The sequence below is a fragment of the Vombatus ursinus genome, unplaced genomic scaffold (assembly GCF_900497805.2).
Source record: "Vombatus ursinus unplaced genomic scaffold, bare-nosed wombat genome assembly UNPS02014837.1, whole genome shotgun sequence".
NCBI lineage: Eukaryota > Metazoa > Chordata > Mammalia > Diprotodontia > Vombatidae > Vombatus > Vombatus ursinus.
The window spans coordinates 697,008-716,270 of NW_020954615.1; the positions used below are offsets into that span (position 1 = coordinate 697,008).

Below are 19,263 nucleotides of genomic sequence, written 5' to 3' on the forward strand. Positions count from 1 at the left end.
TGGTTGCTGGAAGTTCTTTTCTCAGATTCGTGGGGTGAGTAAATCCCCCTTAAATGTAATGAATGATTTCATTCAGTCTGCCTTTGGCTCAAATGCAGACTGCTGTCAGATGATCCAGGGATACCGCTAGAGGACACCCATAGGACAATGGCACGTACGATGTTCTCGGACCTTTTGTCATTTGCAAAGTCCTTCTTTGGCTAAAGCCGGAATGAGTGACCCAGCCCAGACCAAAGCTGAGGCTTCTCCTTCCCCCCAAGAGGTGTGCTGTAAAGTCACGCTTGTTCCAGGCTCTGGAATTCTTCCACTTTTAACTAGCTGGAGAATTTATACACAGCCCGTGGGGCACAACCAAGTTTCTCTGGTTTATACAGACAGGATTCTTGCGTAGCACCGCTCTCATTGGAAAGGCTTGGTCCAAAGCCTCTGACTGATTGGTCATTTCATCACTTATTTTAAGGGCAGTGGGGTGTCTTGACTGAATAAATGTCAGTCAGCTCCATCCTTACACAGATAAGTAAACTGAGGCTCACAGAGACTTTCCCTGGATCACACTGCTGTATGTATCTGTGGTGGAAATCAAACCCAGGTCTTCTTGGTTCCAGGTTCAGCACTTTCTATCCCCCCCCCACTGCCTGTGACACCCAGGTTCACCTCCATGCCGTGACCAGGCTTCCGAGGCCCGGGGGAGGGGTTGGAGCACCTGAAATGTGCATCGTGCACATCACGATCAGGGTGTCCCAAACCTAGGGCTGGAAGGCACTTTGGAGGTCTTCCAGTTCAACCCCTTCATTTTATAGATGAGGAAACTGAGGCCCAGAGAGGGAGAGGGACTTGCCCAAAGACACACAGGTAGAGGAGCTGAATGGTGCCTGGTACGCAGTAGGAACTTATTATAATAAATATAAAACAGTAAATGCTTGTTGACTGACCATGGACCTCAAGGGTCTGGTTCCAGAATGGAGGCTTTCCCCACTACCCCATACTACCTCTTGTGATCTTTCCTCCTCTTCATCCTCGGGGAGATTTCCAAAGTCTGGTATCTCTCTCTGGCCCATTTCGTCCCCATCTACTTCCCTGTGGGGTCAGCATCGTTTCACCGATAATTGCCTTTCAACATCTCATAGAAGTGATTGAGCTTGGGTTGGTCAACGGGCGACATCTAGTGGTGCTTTTGGTAGTAGCACCAAATGAACCTCTTGCTGACCTCCCCGCATCCCTTCTCTCCAGTTTCCTACTTCCCAGACTTAACAGGGTTTCAGTTGATCATAGGATTTACAGGGAGAAGGGGCCTTCGGGATTATTTGGTTCATTTTTCGGATGAGGTTCCAGAGGAAGCATGACTTTCCCCAGGTCGCCCAGACAACAAGGGCAGGGCCAGAAGGATGGATGAGATGGTCCACAAGGTGCCTGCCCTCTTTGAAACTGTGATGCTGAGACAACTCGATGACCTTGGGCACGTCTGTAAAAAAGGAAGGGACTGGACTAGAATGTCGGGCGTTCCTAAGCTGGGGTCCGTGAGCTTTTAAAAGAACAAATATTTTCATAATTGAAATTATGAAATTATGGCTGGGGGTCAGTAAACATTTACTGAGTGATGACTATGTGCCAGGCACTGCCTGCTTGGGATACAAATACAAGCAAAAAGAAAGATGGTCTTCGCCTGCCCTCAGCGAGCATCCATTCTAAACCAGCTCTATTCAATATACTGGTTCCCCTTTGTAATCATGTGTATTTTATTTTACAAATTTATAAACATCCTTCCAAGAAAGGGCCCATGGGCATCACCAGATTGTCCACAGGGTCCAGGCCATAAGGATAATCTAGAACCCTGGGCTGGTCCCAGCTCCAATATTTTGTGATCCTGTAAAATAAGTTTTAAAATAAAAATATGTTCCAACATGGTGGGTGTGTGGATTGGCCAGATGGCTTCCCTGCTCCCCTCTTTTTAAATCTTCATTACAAGGCATGGCTGCATGAGGAGGAAAAGTGGAGGAGAAGATATACAGGGTGTCCCCAAAATCTTAGAGCAGTGGGAAGCTAGGCTTTTGGGAAACCCTGTATGGAAAAATGGATGGGATATGATCACAAAAGGCACAAATAAGAACAGCCGTCCCCTTCTGACCTAATCAAAGAGGGAGAGGAGGGCAAACCTTCTCCTTTCTGTCCTTTCATGGAGGAGCATGGGGCCTTCATGCTGACCGCCTGAGGCAGGGTCTGGCACCCCTTCCCTCACATGAGAAAGTTTATCTTTCTCCTCGTTTCCCTCCGCCCTCTTCGAATCCTGTCTCAGGCTTCATTCACTTCACTGCCCTTCATGCACACGCTGCCCATGGCAGCCGACCCAATTCATGATTCTTCTGTCCTCCATGCCTGGAGAGCCCTCCCTCTTCCCTCTTCCTCTGAGAATCCTTTTCTTAATTCAAGGCTGTGCTTCCTCCTCCAGGAAGCCCAGCAGGATCTCCCTTAAGCTTAATGTTCTCGGTCTCTCCTCAAATTTGATTGCATTTATTTTTGTGTCCAGTGGTGTGCTGGTAAAGGTTTAACAACTAGCTCTCTGAAAGAAAAAAAAAACCTAAACCCTATACGCTGGACGCACCACCTAGCACAATGCTTAGCACATAGTAGGTGCTTAATTAATGCTTATTGGATTGGATAGAATTCTACTGAATTTGTAACCATGGTACCTAGTAAATGGCTGGCCCACAGTGGGCGCTTAATCAATACTCATTGGATAGAATTCAACTGACCTTGGAACCTAGTATAGTAGCTGGCATACAGTGGGTGTTTAATGAATGCTTGTTGATAAGGTTGTTGTGAAGACCAAATGTCCTAATGTCTCTAAGGAGCTTTGCAAACCTTTAAACATCGTATTAATACGAGCTATTAATGGATTAAAATCAGTTTCTTTCATTTGAATTGAACTAGTTTCAACAATCATTTATTAAGCACTTAGTGTGTGCAGAGCTCTGTGATTGGAAAAAGATTGAATTCTATGCTCTCCTATTTCCCCCATCAAAGAGTAACTATGGGAAGTGAAAGGAGGCCCAGGCTAGGAGGGAAACAGAGTCACAAGGGGTTTGAAGAGGGGGTACCGTGGGACAATGGTATTGGTTTTGAGGACTTGGATTCAAATTCTGCTTTGGACACTTAACTTCATGACCTTGGGCAAGTCACTTAACCTGCTTGGTCTCAGTGTCCTCAGCTGTAGAATGATGGGGTTGCACTAGATGATCTCTGAGATCCCTCCCCTCACTGGAGCCACAATCCATGATGCCTCCTCTTCCTCGGGGAGCCAGGGCGGGGCTGGGGCCTGACGTGCCCTGTGGGGATGGCTTTGCCTCCCCTCATTGTCCCTCAGACCTCATCGCAGCCTCTATCTCGGCCGGGGGGCTGGGGGTGGTGCCCCTGGCGACCCTGATCCTCGTCCTCTCTCTTCCAGGCAACTCTGGTGCTGCAGGCATCTTACATCCCTCCTCCCGGAGCTGCACCCCTGTTCCCGTCCCCTCCACCGCGGGACACCTCACCTACCCTGACTGAGATGGACTCCGGGGCTGGTAAGGACCACCCTCGTCTGCCTGCTTAGTAATCTAGTGACCCCCCAGGCTTCCTGGGTGTCCCTGAGCAGGGTCCCCCCAACTCCGGGCCGGGGACAAAGCATGGCCAGTCATGTCCCCTGCTGGCCGAAACACCTGGAAAAATGCTTCAGTGGCTGTCCCCCACAATGGATTGAATGGATTTGGGGGTGATGGCGAATGGGAGCACAGATCAATTATTGTTCAAGACTTACAATTTCATTAGATCAGGAGAAACTCCTGGGATGGAAATTCCTCCCACTGATGGGCAGATTGGCAGATGGGCATCATTTATGTCTCAGAGAGCCAGCCGGGGGCCCTGAGAGGTTTTTCTTGCCTCAGATGGCCTAGCCTGTAGGGTCAGAGGAAGGATTTGAACCCAGGGCTGCCTGACTCCAGGCCCAGCTCTCTAACCACTAGGCCAGACTGCCTTTCTTCTAAGTGACCAGCCCGTTGTAAATCGTTTAGTGGGTCAGCTCGCAAGCATCTGTTACCTGCCTGGCCACGCAGCGGCTTGTCACCCAGGTTGAATATCATCATGTCACGATCCTACAACGCATTAAGGTCTGCAGAACATTCGTACAATCATCCTCTCCTTTGATAATGAGAGCCGCTGTTTGTGCAGTTTTGAGCCCGGGGATGGAATGCTGGGCTGCGCGTCAGGACGACCTGGGTCCGGACCCCCTCTTTTGTTACTCTATTGCCATGTGATCCTGGGCAAGTTACTTGCCTCTTAAGCCCTAAGTTCCTCATTTGTAAAATGGGCTGATCCTTGGAATGTGGGGTTGCCAGGCTCCTGTGAGATAGTGAGCTCCCTGTGACTGGACACGGGCTGGACGTCCACTTGGTCATTTTATATCACAAAGCCGCTATTTGGAGAGGCAGTAGAGTGGATAGACAGAAGTCCTGAACCCGAGTAAGTCTCACTGCCCCCAGGCAGCTCCCTGAGGCGGAGAAGCCCAGACAAAGCGGCTGATCTGCATTGGTGGAGGGAGTTTACCGACCCAGAAGGTCCCAGAGCTGATGAAATCAGGGCTCTGGACAGAGAATAAACCAACACCCCCCCAACAGCAGCTCCACCTGGGAGGTCACTTATTCACTGCATTCGAACTCAGGAAGCCGGGCGCGGATTACCCTCCCCAGCTGAGTCCGGGCGGACGTGGCCCTGCTGAAGGCCACACAGCCCGTGGCTGGTGAGACTAGGTCTGCAGCCCAGAGCGTCGGTTCTGCAGCCGCAGCGTCTTTCCCCCTGGCCCTGCTCTGGTGATCCAGGAGGGAAGACGCCTCCTGGAGACCTGCCCTTCAAGGCTTGCAGGACGCCTTCCACAGCCCTGGGAGGTGGGCGCGATTACCATCCCCATTTTTTAGATGGGGAAACAGAGGCAGAGAGGTTCAGTCACTCTAGGTCAGAGGCAGAATGCCAATATAGATCTTTTTTATTCCAATGCTGCTGGTGGCTTTGTGGCTAGAGCTCTGGGCCCAGAGTCAGGAGGACACTAACTAGCTGGGTGACCCTGGGCAAGTCACTTAACCCCTGTCTGCCTCAGTTTCCTCAACTGTAAAATGGAGATAATACCAGCATCTCCCTCCCAGGGTGGTTGTGAAGATCAAATGAGGTCATCTTAGTAAAGTGCTTAGCACAGCGCCTGGTACATAGTGAGTGCTATCGTAGAAATGCTAGCCAATTTCATTTTAATAATACCTTCATTTCCCAGTACATCCCTCTGCCCCTTCCCTATCCAGTTATCCCTCGTAATAAAGAATACAAAATAAAGAGAAAAAGAGCAGCTGGGCAAAGAGGGCCGCCGCTTCCAACCAGTTTGACAGATCTGTGGTATTCCACACCCCTAGTCCCCCACCTCAGCAAAGGAGGGAGCGAGGGAGGCTCATTTTCTCATATCTTTTCCAGGGCTATGCTTCGTCATTATGATTATTTAGTGTTCAGTTTTGTTAGAGCCTCTGGCTGGTGCAGTGGATAGAGTGGGGGGCCCGGAGTCAGGAAGACCTGAGTTCAAATCCAGCCTCGGACACTGTGACCCTGGGCAAGTCTCTTCACCCTGTTTGCCTCAGTTTCCTCATCTGTAAAATGAGCTGGAGAAGGAAATGGCAAACTGCTCCAGTATCTCTGCCAAAAACCAAAACAAAATCCAAATGCCAAAACCTGATGCCAGCTAGTGCCTCCTTTACCACTCACAACCTTAGAGAGCTGACTGATGCCCAGAGGGGTTAAGTGAGTGGTACGCAGCCGGCCTGTGGATGGGGTAGAATCCGAACCCGAGTCTTCCTGGCCCCGAGTCCAACTCCCTACTCACTTTGCCCTTCATAAGAACTAGAACATGCTTCAGATGACAGGTACGGGCCAGTGCTGCTTGAGGTCTGAAGGAGAGCTCATTTTCAACTTGGGGAGAGGGATCCTGGAAGGCTTCTCAGAGGAGGCGCCCTCTGAGCTTGGCTCCAGGCAGGGTCAGTCTTAAGTAAGCATTTGTTAAATACTCACCACGTGCCTGGGGCTCTGCTAAGTGCTGGGGACACCAAGAATGGCAAAAGACAGCTCTTGCCCTCAGGGAGCTTACAGTCTAATGGGAGAAGACAGCATCCAGTCATGGTCACACAAGATATATGCAGGACAAACTGGAGACAGTCACAGAGGGAGCGCACTGGAATGAAGGGGGTTAAGAAAAGGCTTCTTTCTGGGCCTCAAAGGAAGCCAGGGAGGCAGAGATGAGGAGGGAGAGAATTGTAGGTGGGGGACAGCCAGTGAACATGCAAGGTACAGCAAGGAGGCCAGTGTTCTTAGACCAGCGTTTGGGGGGAGAAGACGACTTTACTAAGGGAAGGTGGGAGGGGAAGGCATTCCAGGCAGGGGGGACAGCCTAAGCAAAGGTACAGAAGCTGGACATCGTGGCAAACTCATGGACTGAGAATAAAGAGTCATTTAGTGTGACTGGTGTAGGAGAGTGGTGTGAGATAAAGTTGCAAATGTGGGTTTGTGCCTCATGTGAAGGGTCTTGAATGCCAGAGTGAGGACTTCAGAGAAGGGTGAGATGCATTGGGACAAAGGGGGGTAGTCAGAGGAGGTGCCGTGGAAGATGGGGGGCTCTTGAAAGATAGGAGAAATTGATTTTTCTGGTTAGGTGGGTGGACCAATTGAATCCAAAGACTTCATGGAGTTTTATGGAGGAATTCACATTTATTAGCTGACGCTTGAAGAAGCTGAGGCCCGGAGGGGCTAATCAGGGAAGCTTCCTGGAGGCGGCAGACTGCCCGCCAGATTTGGAAGGAGAGCAGGAGAGAAGTGACCGGGGAGGGGGCCGGGGAAAGGAGAAGGGAGGGAAGGCTGGCTCGGCCGGCCGTGGCCTTCACCTGCTCTCCGGGGGTCTGCGCCCTGCCCTGTGCTAGGTGTGGGACAGAGCCATGAGGAGACATGGTCCCTGCTGAGTGAAAGCACCGTCGACACCAGATACTCAGGGAGGAAGTGGCCAGCCCCCGTGGGTGAGAGAGGAGCTGGGGCCCTGCCCCACCTCCCACCGCCTTCTCTTCCCCGTGTAACTCCTCACTCACCTTCATCCGGCAGCGCGGGGTGGGCACGGGCCATCTTCACTCTTCCAACTGTCTGCTAACTCAACTGACGTCTCTGCAGTTCCAGCTGAGGGTATCTGCTGTCTTCCTCATCACCCTCTCGGCTCACTTCATTTCTACGGGATGCGGGGTGGCAGGGGTGAGGTGCCCGGGGGGTCTTGGGATTCAAGGACTCGTGATGGGGGGCCAGGGCTGACCGCCTCTCACAGTCTCCCTCTCTCCCCGTTGGCGGCTGGGCAAACACAGGGGGAGAGGAAGACCCAGAAGACCAGGGTCTCACTGGAGATGAGACAGAGCCGTCTCAGGACAAGAGTGCTTCCCCCAGGCCTGGGGCACCCGCAGCCCAGAAGAAGCTTTCCCCGCACCCAGCACCGCATCATCCAGGGGTCAAGAGGAAGAGAGGCACCTCCAAGAAGCTGTTGTCGGACAAGCCTCAGGACTTCCAGGTGACCACGGGGGGAGTCTGTCTGTCTGTCTGTCTGCCCGCCTCTCTGTCTTTCTGCTTCTCTCGTAGCCAATCAGTACCTGCTCAGTACGTACCACAAGGCATCCCTGAGACAAGGAAAGGCCTTTATTAAATTGCAGAAGTTAGACATATAGATTGCAGAGTATGGCATGCCGGAAAACCGCATGAAAAGTGCTATTTTTGGGTCCATGACGTGGACCATTAGGTCTTAATAATTGAGTATTTTGGCTAGTCAGTAACTGAGGCTCTGGGATGGGGTCCAAAGTGCTCTATGAGGATGGAATTACAGAGCGCCTTCATAGTTCTGCTGTGTCTCAGCCAAAATGTTTCAGTCTGAGGTTTATCTTTCCATCACAATAGCTAACATTTAGCTAATTCTTCAAGTAAGGTCTGCAAAGCTATTTTCATGTGTTAGCTCACCGGATCCTTACAACAATCCCGGGAAGGAGGTGGTATTATCATCCCATTTTACAGATGAGAAAACTGAGCCTTGGAGAGGTTAAGTGACAGGTTGCCAGAAGGTCAATCCTAGATTTAGAGCTGGGAGGAACCTCAGAGGTCATTGAGATCAGCCCCTTTGCTTTATAGATGAGGAACCTGAGGTGTCCGCAGAGGTTACGTGATTTGCTCAAGAACACGTAGGGGGCAGAGCTGGGATTTGAACTCGGACTTTCTGATTCCGAATCCATTCAATTCAATTTAAATGAACTAGCATTTATTATAGTCCTACTACGTGCCAGACTCTGAGGTGAGCACTGGGCATGAAAAGACAAAAATGAAAACAACCCCTGTTCTAAAAGAGCAAGAAGCAAATATGTATAAAATATGGACAAAGTCACTGGGGAGGCGGGGTGAATTCTAGCAAGAGAGTCATCAGAAAGGTGTCCTGTGGGAGGCAGCTGTTGAGCTCAGTGCTGAGGGAATCCAGGGGCTCCAAGAGGTAGAGGTGAGAGGGGAGAGAATTCTAGACTTGGGGAATGACACATGCATGGGCAGGAAGAAGTAAAGATGCCCAAATGTGGGACTGGGTACCTCAGGAGGTAGTGAGCTCCCCATCACTAGAGGGCTGCAATTGAGATTGGATGACTTCCTGGGGAGAATATTGTTTCCATCCATCCATCCACCCATCTATGTCTATCTATCCCTATCTGTCTATCCATCTAAATCTTGATCTTTTCACTCAATGGAAGATATATAAATAGACAGGATGGATAGATGGATGGATGGATGGATGATGGATAGGTAGATAGATAGATAGATGGGTGAATGGGTGGATAGAAAGATAGACAAATATGCTGACAGATGTAAAGAGAGATAGACAAATAGAAGATGATAGATAGTAGAAAGGGCATTAGTGTCAGGATCTAATGAGGTGATGTATATACAAGGCAGCTAGCTCAGTGACAGGAGATAGAATGCTGGCTTCCCCAGGCTGTTTTCTCATCTGTAAAATGTAGGGAGTGGACAAGCTACCATCTAAATTCTCTTCCAGCTCTAACTATGAGGTCCATTTATCTATTTCCTTCATACTTCTGTCCATCTGTTCATATATCTTTCTGAATATCTGTTCATCTCTTTATCTATCCATCATCATCTATCCATCCACCTCTCTCTCTCTCTCTCTCTCTCTTTTTTTTTTTTGCTTAGGCAGTTGGGGTTAAGTGACTTGCCCAGGGTCACACAGCTAGTAAGTGTCAAATGTTTGGTCTGAGGCTGGATTTGAACTCAGGTCCTCCTGACTTCAGGGCTGGTGCTCTGTCCACCGTGCCACCTAGCTGCCCCCATCCACCTCTCTTTTCACCCATCTATCTATATCTATCTATTGATATATCTCTGTCCATCCATCTGTCTATGTCCGTCCATCTCTATCTGTCTGTCTATCAATCCATTCCAAATGTTCACATGGACTATTTGTGCCCGACTTGTGGTAGAACATTCCGAGCTCGTATTGGTCTGATCAGCCACAGCGGGACACACTGAAACTTGACCCCGACATAGCGATGTCACTTTGGTCCTCTTTGATAACGAAGGAAAACAACCATCCATCTCTTTATATTTATCTATCCATATCTATGTATCTATGTATCTATCTATCTCTGCCCATTCATATCTATCTACCATTCCATCTGTTCAGATATCTAAATCTCATTATCTCCTCCCTGATAAATTTATCTACATATTCATCCATCTACCCATTCCTTTAGGATAGGGTCCCTGTCATAGATAACCTGGCCTCTTTACTTATACAGAACCACTGAATTTCAGAAACATGAGTGACCTTGGAGAAAGGGGTGTGTTGTTAATTATTTTATTCCTAACTCTTCTTTTAATGACCTTTTGGATCATTCATCCTTTGGCCTTTAGGGGGATTAGTTCTTGAATGTGCCTTGACTGTCTCAGAAAATATCTTTTCCTCCTTCCTGTTTCCCCTCCCGGATCTTGGGATGTCTCCCTGCCTCCCTGTGGACCTGTATCTCTGCCTGCAGATCAGGGTCCAGGTGATAGAGGGACGCCAGTTACCTGGGGTGAACATCCGGCCGGTGGTCAAGGTCATGGCTTCTGGTCAGACCAAGAGGACGAGAATCCGAAAAGGAAACAGTCCAGTCTTTGATGAGGTAAGAGACACATCGTGGGAACCTTCCCTCAACTCTCGTGGTGGTGGTGGTGGGAGAAAGTTCACTGTTGCCATTTGAGTTGATATTCTGGGACTTTTCTCTCCAGATCTGGAGTCATTTCTTGTGAGTGTTGAGCCTTGGCGTTAAACCCAAAATGATAATAAACCAACAAATAAATAAGATAATAAAATGCCCCATCACCTAGTGGCCAACCCTTTGGTGATGAGTCTGCCTTTATCCCATCTCCTAGGAAGCCCTGAGGGCTGGTCTTCACATGGTAGGTGCTCATTTATATAGGGCCCTTCCAGCCTGTGAGACCTACCACAGCCCACACTTCATTGGCGTAACCTTTGAGAGTCTGGGGTTCCTTCTGTGCCACAATATAGAAGAGGGTGCAGGTCTTGGAGTAAGGCAGGTCTGGGTTCAAATCCCACCTAGAGCTTACAGGCTGTGTGAAGTCACTTAACCTCTTAAGCCTCAGCTTCCTCATCTGTAAAATGGGTATGTATGTGTGCGTATGTGTGGGGTGGTTGGATGCAATGGCCTTCCGACTCCAGAGCCATGAACCCATGAGGGATGGTTGGCCTGTCCCCATTAATTGCTAGGACAGCCTCTTCTGGAAAGCCAGGCTTGGTCTTACCAAGATAAGCTCATAGGAAGAAAAATCTGTACCCAGGCCTGAACCAAGAGAGCCATGGGGAGTCATGGGAGGGCGCAGACTGGTAGAGTTAAAGGGTGACACTGCCTTGAAGAGGGTGGTCTGGGTCTCCGCTCTGAAGGTTGGCTCTCTCCTCCCCTGGATAATTCCTTACAGAATAGCTCAGAACATCAACGTAACACACCTCGGAGAAGATGCAGAGCAGGGAGTTCAGATTCAGAGCCTGGGAAGAAGGAAGGGATTTTTTCAGGGAAATTCTGCTGTAATTTTTGAGAGAATTTTTCCTTGATGGAAGAGTGGACGTGGCTTGACCTGGCTAAGGAGGGAGCATCTGACAGGCTATTAGAAGACTGGTCAACTACTTACTCCCCTCTCCTCCATTCTCCTTAGAGTCCTATCAAATTATCTTGTATTTATTTAGCACCTGTTTGGTCTATAATAATATGTATACATGTTGTTTCCTTGAGGGAGGGGATGTTTCCTTTTTTCTTTGTTCTCAAAGTGCCCAGCACTTAGTAGGTGTTTAAGAAATACTTTTCTTTGTTCTCAAAGTGTCTGTCACATAGTAGGTGTTCAATAAATACTTCCTGATTTGTTGATTGATTGATGAGACCTGTAGTCTCTAAGACCTAGTCCTCTAAGGTTCCTTACAGCTCTGAAACACTAAAGTCTTGTCTTACTGCAACTGTGAGCTCCTTGAGGGCAGGGCTGGCAGCCCGGGGTCACCTCCTCATTATGGTCAGTCATTGTTGGAGAACTTTAACAGGGCTTCCTCTTCCTTGGGGTGGATGTTTCACAGAATCTTAGAAATTTAGGGGCAGTGGGGACCTCAGCCTACAACTGATCAGAAACTCCTTTTCCAACATCCCTGACAAGAGAGCATTCATTCACTGCCCAAAGACCTCCATGGAGGGAGAACCCGCTACCCACAGTGGCCCTTGTCCCACTTCAGGACAGCACTGATGATTAAGAATTTTAAAAAATGACATTAAATCTAAATCTGCCTCTTTGTAACTTACGCTCATTGCTCCTAGTACTTCTCTTTGTAACTAAGCAGAATTAGACCAATCCACCTTCCTCTTTTGCGTGACAACCTTTCAAATACCTGAAGTCAGTTAGCATGTCTCCCCTTTTCCCATTTTTCACTATTTCAAAGAAAGCCATTATGAATATTTTGGTACAGGTCGGTCTTTCCTCCCCTTTAATAATCTCTTCAGGGTGGAGGTGAAACTAGGGTAGGGTGATCCAGGCTTTGTTGCAGGGTGCTGAAATTTACAGAGTGCAAAAATTTTAAATATTTGCTCTTTTTGCAGCCAGAAGCCAGTAGAATGACTAGTTTCCCCTCCTGCTCAGCTAAATTTGTCTGAATTCTTAAATGACTTTCATCTCATGAATTACAAAGTTGATTTGTGTTATTTGCCCTTGGCACCAAAATTACTAAGAGCCTTAGGATATAACTTTAGTCATTGAGGAGACTTGAGTCAAAGAGTATGAATGATCTTGTGTGTATTGTATCTCACCAGCCCCCAACCTCCACCTCCTCCTCCCTTCCTCCGCCATTGCCGACCTGTGAATAATGACTGGTTCTTCCTTAATGTGTTTTTGACAGACCCTTTTCTTCAATGTCTTTGATTCTCCATTGGAGCTGTTTGATGAAATCATCGGTATCACAGTAAGTGGGGGGAGAGAGAGAGAGAGAGACAGAGAGAGAGAGAGAGACAGAGAGAGAGAGACAGAGAGAGAGAGGGAATGCCTGAACATGCATAAAATAACATTGAAGACTGCTGACTATTTTTATTCAGGATTAAGACAAAGCACATGCATGGGGGGTGGGGGGTGGCTATCAGATTTTCAGATGACATAAACCTTGGAGGGATAGGTAGCCTTTTAGGACCAAAAAGATCTCAACAGCTCAGAATAAGGAGCTACTAGTAAGATGAAATGTAATAGCGATAAATGTGGAGTCTTATATTTAGGTTCAGAATGTCACCTTCGCACATACAAGTTGGTTTGGCAGCCATTTTTATGTGTTTTAATTTTTTTCCCTTCTTCCAGGTAGTTGATTCTCGATCACTCAGGACAGATGCTCTTATTGGGGAGTTTCGGGTAATTATTGTCTTTGCTTATCACCATCTCTCAATTATGCCTCAAGGGGTGTGTGGATAATCCACAAATCATTTGTCTTTGGCTTTGTAATATACACATGTGCGTACACACATGTGCATATTCACACACATACACACACAACTGGATTTCCTGAGCTCCCATTCTCTGAGGCTGAGGATATACACAAGGGTGTGCTGGTAAATACTTAACAACCAGATCTCCAAGGGAAAAAAATACTCACAACACGCCTTTAAATTTAATTTGCATAATTAGTATTTTCTTCTTCACTTTTTTAAGTCTAGACAATCAACAGAACAACAGCATTTGCTGATTTTCGAGGTGTAGCTACTCACACTGAATGTCCCACAATTGGCTTTCCTGAGCTGGTTAGAGTTGGCATGGGGGTCTAAATGCATGCTTTGTGGGGGGAGGGGTAAGGAACAGTAGAGAGGGGAGGGGGACTGTGCTGGGGCTGAAAACCTACCCTGGAGAAAAAAACCACATGCTTAATGCTCATGTGGATCATTGAGTGTGTCATGGAAGACACGCGTGGGAATCTAGATCATGGAGACTTGAAGGATGGATTTTGTTCTTCTATGCCTCCACTGGGAGGGGAGGGCTCCCACTGAGTCCTGGCACCTTCTCTGCAATTTATAGTCTTAAGGAGGTTCAGTGACTTACCTAAGGTCACAAAATGCATATATATCAGAGGTGAGACTTGAACTCAGGTCCTTTGTGACTGCAAGCCCAGCTCACTGTTCTCTTGTCTGGTTAGGTAATTTAAAAATACTCTTTATGACTGCTAATTCACCAATAAAGAAATGGAAGATTTTCATCTCTCATTACTAGTCAAATAAAATATATTTTTATTTTATGGGAGACAATATGCCCTAATGCAATTCTAAACATTTGGGGGACAGTCTGGTGAAGCCTGTGGACCCCTCTTCAGAATTGCATTTTTGAATGCATAAAATAAAATTGATAAGATTATGAAGGAAACTACTTCTAGTGAAATCCAATCATGAAAACATTAAGAAAGCAAATTCTCAGTCCCCAGGTGAAGACTCCTGCCCTTGTGAATAGAGTACTGGATGTGGAGTCATAAGCTCATGGGTCTGGAGAGGGAAGGATCTCAGAAGTCATTTAATCCTACCTCCTCATTCTGCAGATGAGAAAACTGAGGGTGGGAAGACCTGGATGTGAATCCCCGCTTAGATGTTTACCAGCTGTGTCATTATGGGCAAATCATTTCACTCTCAGCCCTAGCTGGTCTATAAAATGGGGAGAATGTGTGGTCACGGTGGCCAGAGGTCCAAGAATGATCTTGGCTTCAGACCTTCCTGACACCGACTGACTGTGTGACCCTGGGCACGTCACTTAACCTCTAAGGGCTCCACAGTCACTCTCCACATGAGTTGCTCGCTTGCATTGGCAGGGGGAGTTTATAGAATCATAGATTTAGAGCTGGTGTAGGTCCCTTAAAGGCCATGGAGTCTAAACCCCTCATTTTACAAATAAGGTAACCGAGGCACAGAGAAATTAAATAACTTTCCTGGGGTCACAAAGCTGATAAGTGCCTGAGGTGGAATTCAAACTCAGGTCTCAGGTCATTCTAACCACTAGCTCATCTTTGTTTCAGCTGCTGCTGAAGTCATAGGTCCAACCTTCCCCAAAACAAACAAAGAAAAACATTTGTGTGTGTACATATACATAACATGTATAATATGTACAATATTATACATATATTACATGCATGATATGTGCATAATATAACATATTGTATGTACAATGTATATAACACATGTGCAACACAATGCATGTTACATATACATATATAATGTGCATGTTGTATACATGTATTATATTGCACATGTATGTGTTATATGGGTGTGTGTATATATACTCTTTGTAAACATTGAAGTGCTATGTAAATATTACCAATAATTTCATTTCTATCAATAAAATTCTCAGGGTCAATAAATACTAATTTCCACGTCCCTGAAATATTCTGTTTTACAAAATGGACTTAATCCTCACCCATTCTTTAAAATGGAATTTTAATCGTCTTTTGGCCCTGGCGTCTCTGAGCCCGCATGCCCTTCCTTTGCTCCTAGACCCCGGTTGGGAGGTTAATCATTCATTTTTTTTCTTTTGAATTCCAGATGGACATCGGATCAGTTTATGCAGAGCCTAGTGAGTTAAGGGAGCCATTCTGGCTACTTCCCAAGTTGGGGTGCTGGGGAAAGCTTTGGGACCCACATTTTGGATTTCCACTGACCACTTTCTCCTTTTCTCTGTGGGCTTCCAAATTCAGCAGAGAAGCGTTTGTCTAGGCTTCAGAGTTACAGACCAATAAGGAAGAGGGTCCCTCCACTGATTAATCAGTACGGACACCTCTGCACATAGAAACAGCTGCCCCTGGAGTCCTTCCATCCCAGCCTTTTCCATCTAGAATCCCAGGTCTGATAGGGGTCCCTAGGTATACTTTAGGAGAGGTTGAGGTCACCCTCCCTGTTGCTATTACCATAGGGCAGGGAGGGCCCCCAATCTTCTAAACACCCCTCAATGACCTGTGGGAGGTCCCCTTCCTGATTCTATTGGCCTCTCTAGTCTGGGACTTTTACTTTGGAGAGTACCTTTTACCTCACAAAGGTATCTGCTGGTTAGTAAGAGATAGAAGGCCTGAGGTTCCAGCTTCTGTGGCCGCCTGCCAAAACCTAGAGCCTGCCTGGTAGTAGGGGTCTGGCTTACATGACCCACTGGGGCCCTCTTAACCCTAGACTTCTCTGAACATCACCCAGGCTTGGGGCTTTATGTGCAGCGTAGTGGCGCAGGACTCTCAGGCACCCAGCCATTATTTTAAGGAGAGGGTAGGGAGGGTGTTCACTAATGTATCCCCTCTCTTCTAGGACATGCCTATCTCAGGAAGTGGTTGCTGCTTTCAGACCCTGATGACTTCGCAGCTGGGGCCAAAGGTTACTTAAAAGTCAGCGTTTTTGTGCTGGGTCCGGGAGATGAAACCCCTGTGAGTACTGGCCTTCTCGGGCATGTTGGCCTTGCACGCACAGCCACACACGGCCCTGTGGTTTTAAAAGGGCTTTCCTGCTTGGCATCATATCCTGTGTCCTGTATCCTGGCACCATACCTGGGGAGCAGCAGCTCCCCACACTGAGGGGGACACCGAGCCCTGGGAGGAGAGTGACATCTCCTAGGTCACATAGTGAGTCCTTGGGAGCATAGAATGAAAATTCAGCCTAATGTCCAAGGGAGATAGCACAACTCTGCATGGGAGGAAACTCCTTCGGACCTCACCTCCAAACCTGGCAAACCTGATCTCTATGACGGCCTGCCTGCTTATGTTCATTCTGAGCCCTGCAAGCTGAGATGACCCATGCCCCATCAGAGGATGTGTGTGTTTCTTGTTGTTTTTAGGTGGCTGTGAAACAAATCCCACCAACTCTCTCATTTGCCTTTTCAAAGGAGGCAGCTGGGTGGCCCCTGGGATAGAGTGCTGGGTGGGGTGTCAGGAAGACCCTAAGCTCAAATCTAGCCTCCGGTGCTTACTGGCTGTGTGACCCTGGCAAGTCACCTAACCACTATCTATCTATCCATCTATCTATTTATCTATCCATCTATCTATATATCTATGTATCTATCAATCAATCTGTCAGTCTTTTTGTCTATCTGTCATCTTTCTGTCTATCGTCTATCTATCTGTCTGTCAGTCTGTCTATCATCTGTCTGTCTATTTATGTGTCTGCCAGTCTGTCTATCATCTATCTATTTATGTATCTGTCAGTCTGTCTATCTGTCATCTGTCTTTCTGTCTGTTTATCTATCTTTCTATCGTCTGTCTTTCCATCCATCCATCTATATCTATCTAGCTATCTTTCTATGTACCTGTCTGTCTATCTATCTGTCTATCTGTCATCTGTCTATCTCTCTATGTATCTGTCTGTCTATCTTTCATTCTGTCTGTCATCTGTCTTTCTATCGCCTGTCTGTCATCTGCCTTTCTATAGCCTATCTATCTACCTATCTATTTATCTATCTATCATCTATCTATTTACATATCTATGGATCTGTCTGTCTGTCATCCTGTTTGTCTGTCTATCTACCTGTCTATCATCTGTCTTTCCATCTTTCTCTCTCTTTCTCTCTATCTCTCTCTCTATCTTTCTATCTGTCTGTCTGTCTATCTGTCTGTCTCTCTGTCGTCTGTCTTTCTGTCTATCATCTGTTTGTCTTCCCATCTATCTGTCTATCTATCTACCTAATCTTTGTAAACCTTACAGAGCTTTAAAAATGCAAGCTATCATTATTATTATTCATCATCATCTTAGACTAAAGGTGGCTCTGCCCTCCTCGGATGGCCTTTTACCTCTGTCCAATCATTTCATCCTCACAGTAACCCCTGAGAAGTGAGCAGAGATTATCATCTGGGTTGGACGAGTCAGGAAGGAGACCCAGAGTGAGTGACTTGCATAGGCTCACAGCCAGTTAGTGGTAGGACTAGAATAGAACTGTCTTGTCCACTAGGCTGGTACTCCCAGTCTTGGTCTTCTGTCTCCCTCCAGCCCTTTAAAAACAAAACAAAATGAAAAACAACCGGCCATCAGCATTCTGCATCAGACTCGCATCTGCTCGCGAGCCCACCTAACTAACCCTTGGTTAATTTGGATCTGGTCTGGCGTTTGCTTGGCTTCCCAGATAGAAAAGAAAGAGCCCATGGAAGACAAGGAGGACGTCGAGGGAAATCTCCTCCGTCCCACTGGCTTGGCCCTGCGTGGGGCTCATTTTTGTCTGAAGGTCTTCCGGGCTGAAGATCTGCCCCAGAGTGAGTCGGGGAGCCTTTTGGGAGTTTAGAAGATGGGCCAATGAGAGGGGGCGGCTGAGTTGGGCTAGGGCTGCAGAAGACAAGCCGCTCATGTCAATGGCTCTTTGAAGACGGGGCAGGGTGAGCTGCGTCTGTCTCTTACACGGTACCTGTGAGATTGTAGCCAGTATCTGGGGAAGCAGCCTGGCTGTTTGGGTCCTCTGGGGTTGGCTGGATTCCTTCACAGAGAATTTGTCCACTTCTGTTCATAAAGCTCATTGTTTAAGAGAGGATTTATGCCTGGATTGTGGTCATTAGTAAATGAAAATGTGTTTGCATTTCTGTCTCAAAATTAGAAAGACCAGGGTTCTTTTTTTTTTTGTATTTATATTTTATTGGACAGAGTGAGAATAAAAGGAAAGGCAAAAACATCCTTATCTAAAAGCCAGTAGGAGCTGTTTGACAAGATACCTATATCAGTCACCTAGCATGTATTTTTTTTATGGTAATTTTTTTGTTTGTTTTCAACATTTACTTCCACAAGATTTTGAGTTCCAAATTTTCACCCCATCTCACCCCTCCCCCCACCCCAAGATGGCATGCATTCTAAATACCCCTTCCCCTAGTCTGCCTTCCCTTCTATCTCTACCCCCCTTCTCTTGTCCCCTTCCCCTTCTATTTTCCTGTAGGGCAGGATGGATTTCTGTACCCCATTTCCTGTATTTCTTATTTCCCAGTTGCATGTGAAAACATTTTTTTAAACATGTGTTTTTAAAACTTTGGGTTCCAAATTTTCTCCCTTCCTCCTTCCCCACCCACCCTCATTGATAAGGCAAGCAACTAAATACAGGTTATATATGTGCAGTTATGCAAAACACTTCCATAGTAGACATGCTGTGAAAAACTAACTCTATTTCGCTTAATCCTATCCTGCCCACCCATTTATTTTATTCTTTCTTTTGACCCTGTCCCTTCTCAGAAGTATTTGCTTCTGATTACTCCCTTTCCCAATCTGCTTTCCTCTCTATCATTCCCCTACTCTCTTGTCCCTTTCCTCCCCTATTTTCCTGTAGGGTAAGACAGATTTCCATACTCAATTGAGTGTGTATGTTATTCCCTCCTTAAGTCAAATCCTATGAGAATAAAATTCACTCATTCCCTCTCACCTTCCCCCGTTTCTCCTCCACTGTAAGAGCCTTTTCTTTTCTGTTTTTTTTTTTGTGGTATAATTTACCCCATTCTACTTCTCCCTTTCTCCTTCTCCTAGTATATTCCTCTCTCACCCCTTAAATTTATTCTCCAGATAGGACCCCTTCATTTTCAACTCACCCTGTGCCCTCTATCTATCTATCTATCTTTCTATCTATCTATCTATCTATCCATCTATCTATCTATCTATATCTATATATATACGTACGTATAATTTTTTTTCCCCTCCAACTACCCTA

The 19,263-nt window shown here is 46.9% G+C and overlaps 1 protein-coding gene across 3 annotated transcripts in view; it reads left to right on the plus strand.

Annotated features, from left to right (window-relative positions):
- DYSF (dysferlin) overlaps positions 1 to 19,263 on the plus strand; it is a 231,419-nt gene that overhangs the window by 51,636 nt on the left and 160,520 nt on the right. For 2 of the 3 annotated variants that reach the window (XM_027839970.1, XM_027839971.1), the window contains exons 5-13: positions 3,443 to 3,557; positions 6,975 to 7,067; positions 7,401 to 7,600; positions 10,107 to 10,235; positions 12,503 to 12,565; positions 12,949 to 12,999; positions 15,162 to 15,192; positions 15,909 to 16,024; positions 17,710 to 17,836. In XM_027839970.1, coding sequence (XP_027695771.1) covers positions 3,443 to 3,557; positions 6,975 to 7,067; positions 7,401 to 7,600; positions 10,107 to 10,235; positions 12,503 to 12,565; positions 12,949 to 12,999; positions 15,162 to 15,192; positions 15,909 to 16,024; positions 17,710 to 17,836 — 925 coding nt within the window. The remainder of the gene's footprint in view (positions 1 to 3,442; positions 3,558 to 6,974; positions 7,068 to 7,400; positions 7,601 to 10,106; positions 10,236 to 12,502; positions 12,566 to 12,948; positions 13,000 to 15,161; positions 15,193 to 15,908; positions 16,025 to 17,709; positions 17,837 to 19,263) is intronic. The other variant, XM_027839972.1, reaches the window with a different exon arrangement.